General features: G+C 45.0%; 2 protein-coding genes across 7 annotated transcripts in view; both read left to right on the forward strand.

Annotated features, from left to right (window-relative positions):
* CCDC88A (coiled-coil domain containing 88A) overlaps positions 1 to 16709 on the forward strand; it is a 271485-nt gene that overhangs the window by 138830 nt on the left and 115946 nt on the right. The gene's annotated exons all lie outside the window — the stretch shown is intronic.
* Positions 1 to 16709, forward strand: part of RTN4 (reticulon 4) — a 36294-nt gene that overhangs the window by 11044 nt on the left and 8541 nt on the right. Inside the window, exons 2-4 of one of the 4 annotated variants that reach the window (XM_065739444.1) lie at positions 1267 to 1323; positions 2124 to 4562; positions 15888 to 16095. In XM_065739444.1, coding sequence (XP_065595516.1) covers positions 1267 to 1323; positions 2124 to 4562; positions 15888 to 16095 — 2704 coding nt within the window. Of the gene's footprint in view, positions 1 to 1266; positions 1324 to 2123; positions 4563 to 8075; positions 8241 to 12865; positions 12924 to 15887; positions 16096 to 16709 lie in introns of those variants that run through there. The other 3 variants (XM_065739446.1, XM_065739447.1, XM_065739445.1) reach the window with 3 other exon arrangements.

Genomic DNA, 16709 nt, shown 5'->3' on the forward strand with positions numbered 1-16709 from the left:
CTGGGTTTATCACGTTTCTCATTTCTTGTTTTCCTTCATTTGAAAAGAATTGATTCTATTGCAGTGTAAGCTCTTTTTTTTAATACTTGGTTTTATCCAGGCAAATAAAACTCAAGGTTGTTAATGTTGTCTAGACTGGGAATTCAAAATCTAATTGATATACTCAAAAATACTGTTCCATTCTGCTAATACAATTAATATAAACTGTAAATCTTCTTTAACAGCCTTAATTTGAAAACTTTACACACTCTTGCTATTCTTCCATCAGCATAATGCCAACAGGCTGTGACAGACCTGGGAAAGATACTGCTGACTCAAATGTGGAGGAGGACTGGTCTCAATTTCTTTGGTTCCTCATGATGGTTGGCGTTGCTGCCTCTCAACTTGGCTTTCATGCAGCTTAGTAAAACGTTTTAGCTGTGTGCCTTTATTCTGCATAATCTGAAACTCTGGGATCATCTGCCTTGTCACCATTGTGGATTTGTAGACTAGAGTGACTATTTTAGCATAGGAGAAGGAAGTCTTTCCTTCCTCACAGTAGTTCATAGTTCTTTGGGCGGTAGCAGGAGAAGTGAGATTTTCTCTGAAATATTATGGTTAATACAAATTCAGAAAAGCAAAATATTCTTGAGTCATGCTGAAGGATTTAAAAATAACGCCTTTGTTTGGAAGCTTGCATGCGTTCCAGCATAATGCAAATAATAAAGGCAGATAGTAAGTGAGAATACAGTCATTTACTGTTTCCACTTCGGTCAGCATCAGTGTGCCTTCTCAGCCTTCTTTGTGGAGGGTTTCAGAGCTTACTTCAGTCTTGTAGAAGTTTCTGTAGAGTCTCATTATCTTAGCTGTCCTCGTGCAAGTTAGGGGCATGGAAAGCCTCTGACAAAGCGATCACGTTAAAGACAGTGTGTTGGTATCAGTGGCAGGTGATTTTTTCAAAAGTAAGAGATACAAAAGCAGCTCAATAGCGTGTGTGGAGAATGAAAATAAAAATGAGTTACTGTGGCGCATCTTATTTTGAACTGGGCCTTGGATTGCAGGGCGGAGATCCCTCAGTTAGCTCAGTGAAGGTCCTGTTGTAAACCAACTCTGAGCATTGACTCCCTGGTCACTTGGCTTACGGCTAGTGCTAAGATTCTTTGTGGGCATAGATGTTGGCTATGGGCCTGTCTAGTTACTGGGAACTGACTACTTGCTTGCCTTCCCTGCCCTCCCCTTTGACTATTTAGCCTTTATTTCTGCTGAGGTTATTTGTTTGTTTTTCAGATGAGACCCTTTTTGCTCTTCCTGCTACATCTGCGCCTCTGATGCACTCCTCTGCAGGCAAGTTCTTTCTGCTCACCTTTGTCTGAATACATCCTGCACTTTTGATCTCATTAACTCTTTTCAATTACTCTTAATTTACTCAAAGTCAGCAGTGGGTCCAAGAACAGCTTATCTTGTTTTCAGTTTCAAATTTTCAGTTGATCCATTCAAAATTTCAATGGCCGTTCATTTCTGTCCATGTAAAATGTTTCATAAACATACTACAGCCATATGTGAATTCTTGGACCCTTGATGGAAGAGAGAAGTTGATACTGTTAACAGGTTAATACTTTATAGATTTAGCAGAAAGATTTAATCCGTAGTAACTTTCTGCAGTAGTTGATGTAATAACATTTGTACATACATATTAGTGTTTTGTTTGTTACTATGTCCACCAAATTGATGTTTAAAATAAAAAGTGCAAAAAGAGAATTCTTACAAGCGTGCACATCTGTGCATATATTAATGTGCAAGCATGCACGCATACCCTCTTCCTGTTTCATCCTTTTATTTTCTCCCCCCACCTTGGAAATGCTGCCTGCTGTACTTGGATGCTCTGTATTTCTGGCATCTTCAGCTTTACTGTGATCTTTGCAATGCAAAAAGTTGCTGCTTCTCTAACTTCTCATACTTCTCTGCTAGAAGAGATGAAATAGAATAGCATTTTTTAACTGATAGTTCACTGGCTAGTAATGTTTATGGTAGAGCTTGGAAGAACCTCTTCATAACTAACGTAATGTAATCCTGTCATGAAAATTTGCATTGACTTTAAGAACATCTGCATTTTCTAACTTTCCTTTCTGTCTTAATGGTCACAGAAAAAGTTGTGGACTTGCAGGAGCAGCCAGGTAGCACTAAGTCACTTGGTCAAGAGGATTTTACTGCAGTCCCACTTGATACTGCTGCTTCTCTTCTCTCCTTCTCTCCTCTCTCAGCTGATCCCTTTAAAGAGCACACGGCCTTTGATACACTCTCTGATGGATTACTTGCAAGAAGCATTTACAAAGAAAGTGCAAGTGAGGTTTGTAAAGAAACAGTGGAAAATGTAAGAAATCCATTCCTTGCAGAGGGAAATAAGAGAGATATTTCCGAGACGAAATACTCAGAAATGGAACCCTCACTTTCTAAAGCAGAAGCAGACATTTTATTTCAAGCTGAAGGAGAAGTGCAGCTAGAGGGCCCTAAAGAATTATGCAGTCTCGAGAGAATGCCTGCACAGCAGCTGAGTATGTCTCCAGAAACTCCTAAAGATTTGTTTGAGAAAAATGAGGAAGATATCTTTTCTGTCAAAGACAAAGGCAGATATGGCGATCCTAGTGACAAAAAGGCATTAAAAGAAGATGGTATTCGAAGGGAAGAGTATGTAGACTTCAAACCCTATGAGCCAATATGGGAAGTAAAAGGTGGTAGTCATGGACTGAGCAGCTTGAGAGAGGATGTTGAAAGTAAGATAGACGGCAAACTGGAAACCAGTTTAGATGAGAAATATGGTGTAGATAAGCTGACAGTGCTGAAGGATTATGAAAGAGACAGTGAAGGTAGTGCTGAAGATCTGTCTTTCCCAAGTACCCCAGAAGCTGTGAAAGAACCTTCTCAGAATTACATCACCTGCACTAAATTTGAATCCTTTCTAACTCCCGATGGTAACAAAGTCAAACCTATTTGCCCGATAGAGGAAGACACTTCAGAAAATAGAACTGATGATGAGAAAAAAATTGCAGAAATGAAAGCTCAGAATGCAGAACAAGGTGATTTTAGCTCTCGAGCAGTTGGCGAGCAGGAAGGCCTAGAAGCTGATGAAGCTAAAACAGATAGCGTATCAACACCACTATCTGACACCGCAGCAAGTATGCCTGAAGGTCTCACTCCTGATCTAGTACAAGAAGCATACGAAAGTGAAATGCACGATGTGGCATGTACAAAGCTTGCTTACGAAACGAAGGTTGATTTAGTTCAAACCTCCGAGTCGGTACAAGAGACTCTGAAACCCGTGACACAACTCTGCCCCTCATTTGAAAGTTCAGAAGCTGCTCCATCACCAATATTGCCTGATATTGTCATGGAGGCCCCCCTGAGCAGTGGGACTGCTGGTGCTGAAGCATCTACTGTGCAGCTGGAAGCTTCTCATTTGGGAACATTTGCTACTACTGCTAGTTATGAGAATGTAAAACAAGAGGCTGAGAAACCTCCCTTATACCAAGAGGCAGTGAATGTACCACTGACACGGGACCAAGAAGCAGAAGAGGAATTAACACTTAAAAAACCTGATCGTGAGAGTCCCACCAGTCCTGAAGATCTAGAGACTCCGTATATATCTATTGCATGTGACTTAATTAAGGGAACAAAGGTCTCTGATGAATCTGCTTCTCCATCCTTAACAGATTATTCAACAACTCCAATAACAGAACACGCTTCTCAGGATGTGCCTGAACACAAGGAACTTGTTGAAAAACTGTCTCCACACTTTGGAAAATCTGACTTGTTTGATAGCCAGGTGATACCTGACTTCCCTGGAAAAGAAAGTGAAGATCAGTCTCTCATCTTAAACAGTAAATCGGTTGAGGTTACTGAAGCTGATGAGGAACGTGAACGACTGGTGGATTCGTTGGCTGCTACTGGCAAGCCCTATCTGGAGTCTTTCCAAGCTGAACTAGACTCTTCCAAGATTGCTACCACTCAGCCATCCGCAAAAATAGCCAAGGCAGAGAAGATTCCTATTCAGATGGAAGAGCTGAATGCTCTGGCTTATTCAGCTGATCTGTCTATTGCTACCGAACCAAAACCAGGAGACAACAAAGGTCTCTCACCTATTGAGTCTTCTCCTGTCTCAGTAGAAGATGACTTTGTGATGCTGGTTGATCCTAAAACTGGTCCTGAGTTTGTGGCAGAAGTCACTGACAAAGAAACAGTGCACAAAAATGAAAGTGAAGAGATCAGTAATGAGATCAAAGATGAGAAGAGGCGGTTGCCTTGCCCAGAGCTGCCCTGTGATCTGTCTGTAAAGAAGGTAGAAGTGAAAACTGAAGAAGATGCTCATGTCTTGAAAAAGTCCTTGCAGGCTATGGACAGAGAAGTGCCTGAAGTATCCATGGTGTCCTTACCCGCCACAGATACCTCACCTTTATCTACTGAAACAGAAATAGTCAGTGTAGGAAAGCCAGAAGCTTTTGAGAAGGAAGCTGAGAGAGAAGCTGCTTCTGCTAAAAAGAAGGAAAAACCTACTGCAGTCTTTACAGCAAAGCTGAATATATCTTCAGGTAATCTGTGTACACTCTCTAGCAGTTCACTAATTTCCATAATCTGTAGCTACATTTAAGCATGCCAAGACTTACTCTTTTTTTTTTTTTAAGTTACTTTCTGTAAACTTTCCTACTTCAGCAGAGGATAACAAAATAATGTTGGAGCCTGCACGGTTGCCTTTTTCATATTCTGACTGCTTCAGCACTTTTTTACTATTGTGTTTATCAGGAGTGGACTCACTGTCCTCAGTTTTCTTCAGTTCTGCTGGTTATCTGTTGGTGCAGAAATAAGTTAATGCTCACTGTATGCTCTTCTGTGGTTGCCTCCAGGCTGAGCATTAGATGGCCTTCTGGACACACTCTACGTGGTAGTAAGCCAAGGGTGGTGTTTCAGCCTACTCTGTGTGCACAAGAGGCCTTTTTTCTTTTTGTACATAATTCAGTTAAACAGCAGACTTTGAAGAGTAGGAAAATATCCTTTCTGCTGTGGTATATACAACTTATGTCATGTGCAGCTCCACTCACGTGACGTATGGCTTGTAGTAGGTCCCTGCCAGAAATGAACAGTGCGTGAGGGGGCTAAGTGCTCAGTTTAGTAGGAAAGTGACCATTAAGATGTTGAGTATCCTGCAGCTGTTAAGATTGGTTTACACACAGCACAGATAATTTGCATTTCAGTGTTTTTTTCACCCAGTAATGTGCAAGTTAAAGTAGAATAGGATTAAAGGAAGTTTCCCCTGGCATTCATTCTAAACTGTATGTATCGTGGAGTTCCAGCTTGTTGCAGACTGGAGAAGTACGTGGCTTTTTGATATTGTGGTACTCTGCTTCTGAACAAAGTTGTACTTCTGTGACATGCCTGAAGATTCTAAAAATACAGAAATCCATTAATAGAATCAGTTGTCTGCTTTTATTACCAAACTACTCCCAATTAGCAGGCAGAGTAATGGGACAGCACTAACACACGATTGCCTTTCACTCTGAGAAAGGACAGATAATTCATCACAGGGCCAAGCAGTGGATCTGTGCTGTGTTTGTTCTTCGGGGCCTGGCTTTATTGTGCTGTCCTTGAATACTTACTCATGGGTGCTGCTTGTTGAAAGCCAACTGAAATGCAAACACACCTCTGTGTACCTGGAAATGTAACTTCTGACAGCCCCAGGAGACTGCAGGGAAGCAACAGGAACGGTTGCGGATTGATTAATTTATTAAATAAACTCCATTGCTCCAGTAGAGCTTTGACCAACCTCACTGTTTCAGTGCTGCATGGCAGACCCTTCAGTAGCATTTTATGAGGGTGTCGGACCACAGGGACCTTGTAATTCACAGCGACACAGATGTTAAAAAGAAACCCAAACCAATTCGGAACTTAAAAGTGGAGAAACTCATCTCCACGTAAGCAGTTCCTACTTACAGCATTTTCAGCAGACCTCTTCTTTTTACCTTGCAACACCAGCAGCTGCTGCTATTGGATGCTTGCGTGTCACATTTAGAGGGCATGCTCCTTTTTTCCTGTCATTTCCTCAATATGTGCTGTACTTGGCTTCCTGTCCCTTTCTCGGTATGTGCTGTACTTGGCTTCCTAGCAGATAACCCTGCTGCTTTGCTCTCATGCCAGCCGGACTTTACAACCGATTTCTGATCTCCCTAAAACTACTGTGTACGAAGGTTGACTTCAGCATGGACTTTGCTGTTGTGATGCTGCACTGTGGCACAGCAGGCATGGCTCCAGCTGCAGAGTACGGGCAGCCACTGTAGGGAGCTGCTCTTAGGCCTGCTTATGGAAGAGGACTTGGATGCCATCTAGTGCTCATAAATGAATACTGGCTGAAGTGCAGCGTGGCTTTCAAAGGACAGTACCCAAGTTTTGAGAAATTCTGAATTAATTTTACATATATTACTTCCTTTGTTGTATACACTTGCTTCACTCACAGTACCTTCTTCACTTGTGGATAGTTAGCTCTCACAAACAGGGCAGAGAGCCATCTTGACATAAACTTGTTTTAGCAGATAGATGTTTTCATGATACCAGCTTACAAACTCAGAGTATGTTGTGGAGTCCCCCACACTGATATTTCTCATTGTGATGTCAAGTTGTATAGTGTGGTGTAACCACAGAGGCAGTTTAAGTTAGTCCAGATATTCTTGCTGAACAGTGCATGAAGCTTGAGAAAAGGATTTGGGAAGTTAATTCAGTTTTGCAGGAAACCCATGTGATGGTGCTTCTGAAGGTGAGTCTCTGTTGGTGTTTGTTTCTGAACATGCTGGGGTTAGGTTTCAGCCTTACAGGCTAACACGACTGTCATTTTCATGTAAGTTACAGAGCATGCAGTACTTGAATTACAGAAATACAGAGATCTGCTGACACTTTATTTCTCTAATTTTCTTGATGGGGTGGATGCAAAGGTGAATTTGAAGCAGGGAGCGTCAAATTTGAGAGGACAGCTGAGCTGTGTTCATGTTGGAGCTTTTTTGTAACTCCAGTGCTCATAGAAGGAGAATGCTTCCTGTCCTGTAACAGCAAACCAGGTCGTTGTGGTTGTACGAAGTATAAAATATGTCCACTGGGTTAATTCCTGTTTCTTTCCATATTGAAAACATGGTCGGTTAGATGGAGCTGCTCAGCCAATGAGAAGTGCTTGTTTTGGTTTGGTTTTGTTGCATTTCAGTGAGGGGAAAAAATATCCTGGAATGATGCTGAGCTCCTTGAAGAGCACAGTATTTGTAAAATAACATCTAATTAAAGATAAAATCTTTATTTCATTTCATTTTCATATTCCTAAATTGTATGGCTGTTCAGGTGTTCTGTGCTACCAAGCAAGAAATAGACTTAAATTCCAGTGTGGGGAATATTTGGAGGAGCAGGAGGCATTAAAGGAGTCACTTGGAGAAAGATTTTCCTGAGAGGAAGACCTCTTGTGAATCAGTGCAGTTCTTCTGTTTGGGATGGGCTAATAACCCATTGAAACTGGCTTTGGTTGTGTGTCTTTAGCAGTGGCTGTTAGTGGAGGGGGCTCGCTGAAGGCATGCAGTTTGTTATTACTGGTCAGATGTGCAAAATGGATAGGTATGGTTCTCACAGCTCTTGCAGATTGAGTTTCTAGTTTAGTCTCGGGCCTGCGCAGTATTTTTGTAAGCTGCTTCTAATGCGTTAGGGGTATAAACTTCTGGGTTGTTGTCCTTTCTATTTAAGTGAAGAGAGAACTGTCAGGTTTGCAGCCAACACCATGGGGCACTGGTGTAAAACAGAAAGGGAGGCGTCAGCTGCAGGAAAGAGGTAGCGAGCAAGATAGCCATTCTGCGCTCCTTTAAAACCAACAGATTTGGCCCAGCAGCTCGTCAGGTTGCTGCACGCCACCCAGAAGCCGTTTTAGCCCTGTTTTGAACAGCAGTCTGCCTTGTGTCGCCCGCTGAGCCGCCGCTCTTCGCCCCCTCGCAGCAAATGGCTGCGGCGGCGTTGCAGGCTGTGCCGGCACTGCGTCAGCTCCACGCCCCGCGCCGTCAGCTGACCGCCTCCTGCAGCACCAGTGCAGCAGCGGCTGCAGACACGGCTGGGGAAGCCCATGATTGCCATCCCAGGCTGGAGGTTTCTTCTCTTGCAGCTGTCCTGTTGGTATGCATAATTGATAACTGCAGCTGGAGGGTAGATCCTGTGTGGAGAGATGGACAGTCAGCCGAGCAGTTGGAAGGATAAGGGTATTTGCTCTTTTGCCTTTTTTCTCTCCCTTTTTTTTTTTCTTAAGCTAACGATGCTGCGGGTTGCTTTTAATGAATTGTATTTGTAGCATGTATTGGGTTGTGGGATGTATGTGAAGGTGTAAGCTGCATAGGTGTTGTACGCAGAACGGTAATGGCTGCAGATTAGAAGAGATGAATGCAAGCGGTGCAGGAAGAATAAATTATTTATGTTGGTGAAGGAGCTTGTGTGGCACTGCAGATCTCTGCCAGCCCCACAGAGTGTGCTAAGAATGGCCTCAGACACCAGCATATCCAAAATGTAGTTCACGTTCCTTTGGAATTGGTGGATTATGAATGATTTAAAAAATACCAAGCATTAACTCAGAAGAATCTCGTGTGTGCAGTTGATGTGTGTTAGCCGTTCTGTGAGGAGATGTTGCGTGCAGGCTGCCTGCTTTCCCCTTCGTTGCAGCATGTGTGGGGTCTGCCTTTAATTGTGCTTGCTCAGAGTTTCTCACAATTGCGTTGGATTGCAGGTGAAGCTGTGCCTGGTTTTTGGGAGGCAGAGGCGTCGCAGTGAGTTGTGCTGCTGGTAAATAAGTAGCTAGCCTTAAATTAGTGTGCTGCTGACCTTTGTTCCTGCGGCCGCCAATGGGACATCCCCCTTGTCAATCTCTGGGGATCATTATTAGTGCTCACTGTGTAAGAGTTTAAGCCTTACCAAATACGTAATCTCCAAACTTTATCAGCAGGACAACCTTTGGGGGGGGGGGGGAAGAAATTTCATAATCTCTGGATATGGAATTTGTTAAAGGCCCCTGCGGTGCTTGGTACTGGTGAACTTCGCCTCTTTTTTTGTAACCATCGTTTCAGAGTTGTTTTTCTTCAGTGGAGCAGAGTTGCCAGCTGTGTGGGATCCACACAATGCTTGGTCAGAATCCGTGTGGCAAAAAAAATGCAGCAGGGATCGAAGCTTTCCCTGCAGACTGCCTCTGAAATGCTAAGCTTTTATTAAGGGCAGGTGAATAGTAGGAGGAAATACCCTGCGGTGTTTAGTTATACGTGCTTAAGGTGTCATTATTTTGCACAGTCAGTATCCGTGTGTCAGGCCTAAAATTCTCAGGGTTAAAAAAAGAAGAAAAAAAAAAAAAAGGGAGGTGAACAGGTTAGTTACCTTCAGGTGCTCAGAGCCCCTACTTCAGGCTGGCTTTTGCAACCCAGTGAGCGGCGTTGGCTGCAGTCCGACCCTTGCTGCCACTGAAAGCAGACATTTCCCAACCCTGAACTTGAGGCCTCGGGAATAATGGAGTCATTCTTGGATTAGTGCACTCGGGAGCTTGCCTTTCTTGCCCAGGAGATTACTGAGGGCCGTCAGAGATGCAGGCAGGGAGCAGTGTGGGGATGTGCAGGCTGGACACCTGGAGCTGCACGCTTCATTGCAGAGTGTGGGCCTGGTCCGTGTGGAGTGGAGGTGGTGTCAGATGGACAAGGCAAACCTGAGCCTGTCCTAAATGTATATTTTGTGCCGTGCAGCTGTGCCAGGTGTTTCAATTTCCTCTTCCCCAGCCCTTTGTTCTTACAGAGGGCGTCCCATCAGGTAGAGGAAGCTGTTTTCATCCCTGTTTCTCCCAATGAGAAGTCCCTGCTGCCTTGAGATTTAATTACAGTACAATTTAAGATTTATAAGAAAACGGAAGGTGGAGCAAGAAGTTTTCTGGGGAAGCAGAACATTCTGGTTCCCCTCCTTTTGTGACTGTGCTCTGGCAGTCGTACCCCTGAAGAGCATCCATCTGTTAGCATTTGTTTATGAAGAGATGTGGCAGTCCTCTTTCATGTTGTCTTACTGTGTGAGATCAGGCTCCAGCCGCGTGGAAAATAATGGCTAAAGTTCAAGGATTGATGACACTATACATCTTGCCCCATAATAAAGACAGAAGCAAATATTGCAACACGCTTTATCTGGGCTTAAAAATAAACAAGAAAAATGCAACAATCAAATCTCAACTCGAAGAACCAAAAGTGTGGCCCACGGTTAGATCTTCCACGTGAAGGGCTATTCCCTGCTGAAAATAACCTTGCATTTTGCTTTGGCGTGTGTGTTTGTTCTGGAACAGCCATGAAAGTTGAGAAAACAGCGTAATGAAAGTGGTAAAGCCCTGTACCTGTGGTTATTGATCTCCAAGATAAGTGGGGTGAAACCAGGTTACCCAGGGAATAGCATGACTTTTATTTTTAGCACTTTTAAGGACAGGCCCCCATGATGTAATCGGTCACAGAATCACAGAATTGCAGGGGTTGGAAGGGTCCTCCAGAGATCATCGAGTCCAACCCCCCTGCCAAAGCAGCTCCCAGCCCAGGTTGCACAGGTAGGTGTCCAGGTGGGTCTTGAACACCTCCAGAGACTCCACCACCTCTGTGTGCAGCCTGTACCATTGGTAGCGCAGCACCTAACGTGGATGATTTGTGTTTTAATTATTTCAATGAAATGTCAGGTTAATGGCTGAATAAGTAGTAAGATGAGCAACTATACTACCAAGCTGTCCCAGGATTTTATTTTAATTCTTCATTAATGTGCTGAAAATATCTCCTGAGTTCTGGCTTAGGTGTGAGAAGTAGTACAAAAGGCTGTATGGGCTCACACTGCACTTGATTTCTAAACATTTATTAAGGAGTGAACAGGACTTTGGAATGGTTTCCTCAGTTCATGCACTGTAACTGAGTGCATGCGTGTGTATATGGTGAACTAGAAATGAAAGAAATACAGCATTGGCTCATTGAGTATGTTAGATAGTGTTTGCCTTTTGGGGGGATAACGTGGTACTGTTGGGCTTCGTTTCTGTTGTAGCATGTGCTTTGTGGATTTAGTGTCGGTTTTTCATTGCTAGGATTGTGGGACAGGTGTGTCAGGTGTGAAACTTGTGGGCTCCAAGACTGGCTCTGTGACCTTGGGGGGTCCAGCTGGGCTGGCCTGTCTGTTCCCCTGCACATGCTGCTCCTTCATGGTGCCTTTCCCCAGAACAAGGAGGGCTCTGTTGGTCATTTCTGGCTCCCCATGCCTGGCACCCTGTGCTGTCATGCTGCAGAGAGGCCTGAGATTGTTTTGTTCTACTGAACTGCAGCAAGGCAGTCAAGGACCCAGCTGCCTCCTAGCACATCTGAGTGGGGTGAAGCCACTCTGCAATCGCTCCTGCTTACAGTGCCAACCGCAATTTAAAACAAACACACGGAGCAGACCAAGGGATCCTGTCGTGGTGCGTGTGCTTGGGTGGCTTTGCCCACCTTGTGGGCCACCGTGTTTCAGACCTTCTCTGTGGTGTGACTGGAATTGCTTCCAGATGCAGTGGGGCAGATCAGTGTGTAGGCAGTATCTGGCAGGACCATAAGGTCGGGGTGTTCTGTGCTTTGGCTGCCTGGGTAGAACATTGCTCACTTTGGCTGAATGCTGCTGGGAAGACTTAGAGGAGACCTTACTACTTTCTACAATGACCTGAAGGGGAGGTGTTGTAGCGAGGAGGGGGCAGCCTCTTTTTGCAGGTAGCAGTGGTAGGATGAAGGAATGACCTTGCTTTGTGTCGGGAGAGATTCAGGTTGGATCTCAGGAAAAAAGAGCAGTGAGGCACTGGCACATGCTGCCCAGAGAGGTGGTGGGGGCACCACCAACACACTGAAGGTACTCCAGAACCATGGAGATGTGGCACTGAGGCTTGTGCTCAGTGGGGATGGGTTGATGGTTGGACCAGATGATCTTAGTGGTCATTTCCAACCTTAATGATTCTAAACCAGCTCCCAGCTGACATTTCCTGCGTCTCCATTCCCAGCGGCCTCGTTGCTCAGGCTGGCCGTGGCGACACAGAGCAAAGGCTTTCCTTTGGGCACATGTCCTTTTGTGTTGGCCCTCCAGATGAACTGGCTGCCTGCAGGTCTGGCTGCGAGCTGCCTGTGGGCACAGATGGGCTCTGTGCTGGCTCCTCGCTGTGCTTTGAGGCCAGATTAAAATGGATGAGGGCTGGAGCAGGCTTGGAAAGGGGAGCTGCGGCTTCAGGTCTGGGCTGTCAGATGCTCTCTGCAGAGGATCTGTGGTAACTGTGAGGATCACTGTCATAAGTAATTGAGAAGTTTAATTAGCTTGATCGGAAAGTGCCCCTCAGAAGAGAAATCAGCAGCAATTTACCTATTTGTGGTTGTGATGGCTTTTTTTTTTTTTTAATACCACAGAGGCATTTAAAAGCTGCCTTGTCTTTGTAATTCTGTTACGTTCCTGTGCTGGTACCACGCTGTTCTTAATTTGCTCCAGAAAAGCCTTCTAGTTCTGCTTCTGAGGGCTTTTTACTGCGACCGGAGGAACAGAACGGCTTTCTGTTCCCGTTCCAGCCCGCAGAAAGGCTCCAGTGTAACGGCTGCTGCTGCGCGCGCGGTGTTCGTAAAGCACAGCCGCCTTGCTTTCCCTTCTCTCCTCATCCCCGTTACACAGGCAGGCTTTCTTCGGGCTGAACCCCTTTGTTTGTCCGCGTGCACGTGCCCGGCACGGAGCAGCGCTGATGGCCGCGGGGCTCCCGCAGCTGCGTCGGTCGCGGCCATTGGCTGCGGGCGGGGGCAGGCCGAGCGCCGCGGCGCTGCCCTGGCAGGAAGTGGAAGGAGCCGGGAGTCACCGCGCAGGGGCTGCGGTGCGTGCAGGCACGCTCAAGATGGATGCCAGAATGGGTTAGTCCCTTCTCTTTCGCTTTTATTCAGTGTCCGTGAATTCAACTCTGTCGTAGAGCTCGACGCTTTTAATTTCCCTGTCTGAAAAAGCGAGGATTACTCTTTTTTTTTTTTTTTTCTTTCTTTTAAAGAGGATTATCGGGTTAAATATATTAAACCGCTGTTTTTTGACATCAAAAACTGTATTAAATTGCTCGGTTTTAACTTAAAAGGCCAGCGAAAGAAAGAAGAGTCTTCAGGAAAATGCAGTGATAAACCTCGTATCGTGGTCGGCACTCGCTTTAAAAGCAAAATGTAATTGGATGAGTTGTGCATGTAAGGCACGGATGCTGCTGGTGCTATTTTTAGATCTGCCAAGTGACAGTTCGTGCTTACCAAATGTAGACAGCTGCTCTTGCTGCGGAATAGGCCCGGAATACTTGCACTGAAAGCAGGAGATTATAGTTCATGTAGTATGAAGTAAAGCTTCCACCGGTTCCCCGAGGAAAGCTGCTGCTCTGCTCTGGGGACGCTTGTTTGGCTGCTCCGGGCTTTGCTCTGCTGTGAATGCCGTGTGCTTGAGTTCAGTGCACAGAGCTGCTGGAAGCAGGGCTTGTACTGCTCCCTTTTAATCTAGAGAGAAATGTGAATCCCTGGTTCTGATCAATTGGAAAAGAGAAATCATTGTCAGCGTTTGCTCTCTGGCTAAAAGCTGCAAGGCTCTTTTTCAGGTGCATTATAACGTGGGATTTTCCCTTTGAAGAATTTACTATGAAACAAGATACCCGTGTCATTAAACCAAGGTTGGTGGGGTGCTTCTCCAAATGGAGCAGAGGCAGCGAGGGAAAATTCTTGTGCAGCTGAACCGTGGTGTGTGAGGGCCCGGCTCGGGGGCTTTCACTCCTGAGAGCAGGAGCCTTTGGAGATGGGCACTTGGCATTTGTGGTGTGCTTTGGCTTCAGCTGCCTGTCCTTGTTTCTCCTGTTTTGGAAAGTGCCTTGCGGATGACTTGCTGTCTTTTCATTGTTACCGCTGGGTTCAGGTGTAAGGTGTTAGTGGCTGTGATACGTGGTTTCCTGTGAAGCATAAGAGCCTCCTGTGTGCTAGAGAAGAGGGGCTGTCTCACTGCAGAGCTGAAGGAGTAGTAGGGACATGCTGGGTGTAACCTGAGAGTTGCCTGTGCGTTAATGTATGGATGCCCAAGTTGCAGGGAGTGAGAATAAATGTGTTTTCAGCACCTGAAGCAAAAAATAGGGTTTTTCAAAGGTTATTGCATGATTGAGAAACAAGAAGCCCACTGCCCTTTTTTTGTGTTTCTGAAGGTCTCCAGGTGCAGCTCAGTGTAGGCAGAACGCTCCGTTTGCAGTGCATGCAGGTGAAGCTCACCCCTCCTCCTGCTGCCACCTTGCTAATAAGGTGTGCAGAGGCACCAAGAGATCCTTCTGTGGCTGGAGACAGAGCTGAAGAAACCAAACGCCATGTTGTTCAACGTAGGGTTTTGAGCTCATACAAGAGGAATTCAACCATGACTTAACTTTTGTTGGTTTGAATTGTACAAGTAGTAAAGAAAAGGCGTGCTTATCTTTGCTCGGCGCTTCGCTTGTTTGCCAGGGAAGCAGGGAGAGCAGCTCTGTAACATGAGGAGGAAGAACAGCTCAGCAGTGCATGGGGACGGGCTGCAGCTCCACGAGGGCTTTGAATGTGTGCTGTTCTGAGAGCAGCAGCTCCTGGGGTTGGCTGCTCTATCTCTCACCCCACATGTTGGTGGAGTCGCACAGAGAACCCCTTCCAGCTGATCTGGCTGGCTGCTCAGGCTTTGTCGTGTTGGTCATCCTCAGTGTCACACAGAGAGCTGGGCTGGCTCTGTAGGGCCGCGCCGAGGAGCGTCGTGACACCGAGCAGTGGAGGGGTGAGACGGTTTCTTTCAGCAGCAGTTTTGACTTCTTACACATTTAAGGTGTTTGTGTAACCGTAACATGACTCTGTAGGGCATGTGGGAATTTCCACGGATATGGGAATTAAATATTTGGATAAAATATTTTGCATTGTGGAAATAATGGATCCTTTTGTGCCTCTGACCCAAGTTCTCAATTTTCTGGTGCCTGCTGCTCTATGGTTTTCCTACAGGAATAATTAGGAAAGGCTGTCAGCATCTGAAACATGTGAAATTGTTCAGTGGTGTTTTCGTGTTGTACCTTCAAAAGGATTGTGCAGACTTTGCCCTGCAGAGGCCACAAACTTATTATTGTTGCTGTGTTACCATCCGTATAGGACAAAACAGTAGCCGTGCTGTTTCTGAATTGCTTCTTTGACTGTCACTTAAGTAAAGATCCCATTCTGAGTTGTAATTTGCTATGTTACAGCTAACTTCTGTGCTCTCTGGGGTAGGATTACTATGGTTGTGTCTGTTAGGAGTATTAGTTTGTCCATAATTTGAGTTCTGCGTTTGTTAACTCTCACATTAACTCTGATCAAGCAGTTTTTATGCAGAAGAGGAATTTATTCTTGTGAAAGCCTGGTCAGCTGTGGAAAAGACAACCATGGAGACCAGATGTTTTTGTGCACCTCACCATGTCATACAACAGCAGACTAGACTGGGTTGTGTGCTTGGCACAGTCCAAGTGGCCTCCGTGACATCCCCCAAGATAATAAGAAATAAAGCACAAACTGCTGTGGTTCTAGTGCACAGCACAGTACTGTAGCTGAAAAGATTAGTTCTGACATTGCTGAAGGGCACGATTGTTCTTAAAATTTAGCAGTTCCATTTGAACTAATCCTAACATCAATAATCCCAATAATCTGAAGCCTGATGTGAAGTCAGTGCTACAGTAACCTATTTCTAGTTGTCATTTCAGCTCTTGTTTGACAGTGAGATCACGAGTTCTGTTGCTGATGATTCTCAGCAGTCAAATGAATCACGTGTTCTGTTTTCATGTGGATGCAAAAGATATCTTGTTCTAATTTCTTACCTCTTTAAATTTTTAGTTGTTGACCTCCTTTACTGGCGAGACATTAAGAAGACAGGAGTGGTGTTTGGTGCCAGCTTGTTCCTGCTGCTCTCATTAACAGTGTTCAGCATCGTGAGTGTGACAGCTTACATTGCCTTGGCCCTGCTTTCGGTGACCATCAGCTTTAGGATATACAAGGGAGTTATCCAGGCAATCCAAAAGTCTGATGAAGGCCACCCGTTTAGGTGAGCTTTTTCTTTTAAATAAGGAAAAATGTGCGTTGTTTTCGGGAGTTGCGCTTCTGGTGTTGCTAGAAGTGGTGAATGACATATGCATTAACATGTTGTATAAGATATTAAACAGTAATGCTAGAGTGTCTTAATTTGCACTTAATAAGAGCCAACAAAACCAAAACAGCAATCCATCTGATGGATTAATGTAAGCATTTTAGAGTGATAGAGCCTTCAGAATGTGAACTAGTGACAATGTCCAAATTACTCCAAGATGGCTCCAGCACTCCCAACGCAGTTTATTTAGAGAAAGTCAGAATAGATGTACTTTTACCTTTTTGGAACATCAGGATACTCCTAACACTTGGATTTTAGCCCGGAACAGCAGAGCTGTGTTCTCCATACGCAAGGCTGCATTGTAATCAGAGGAATCCAGGTTCATTGCAGCCTGCTCAGGTAAGGAATTCAGAAGACCGAAGTCTGAAGAACATTCTAAGGATAGAGGAGTTGAATCATGGGATTTATTTTTCATTAAGCTCTTGCTTCTGAGTGATGAAATCAGCCCTTGGAGTCTACTGTGTGTGCTCTTCCCTGCGGAGTAGGAACGCAGTATCCTTGGCATTCATGCT

The sequence above is a fragment of the Cyrtonyx montezumae genome, unplaced genomic scaffold (assembly GCF_038088225.1).
Source record: "Cyrtonyx montezumae isolate F1298 unplaced genomic scaffold, pur_monq_1.0 scaffold_24, whole genome shotgun sequence".
Lineage (NCBI taxonomy): Eukaryota > Metazoa > Chordata > Aves > Galliformes > Odontophoridae > Cyrtonyx > Cyrtonyx montezumae.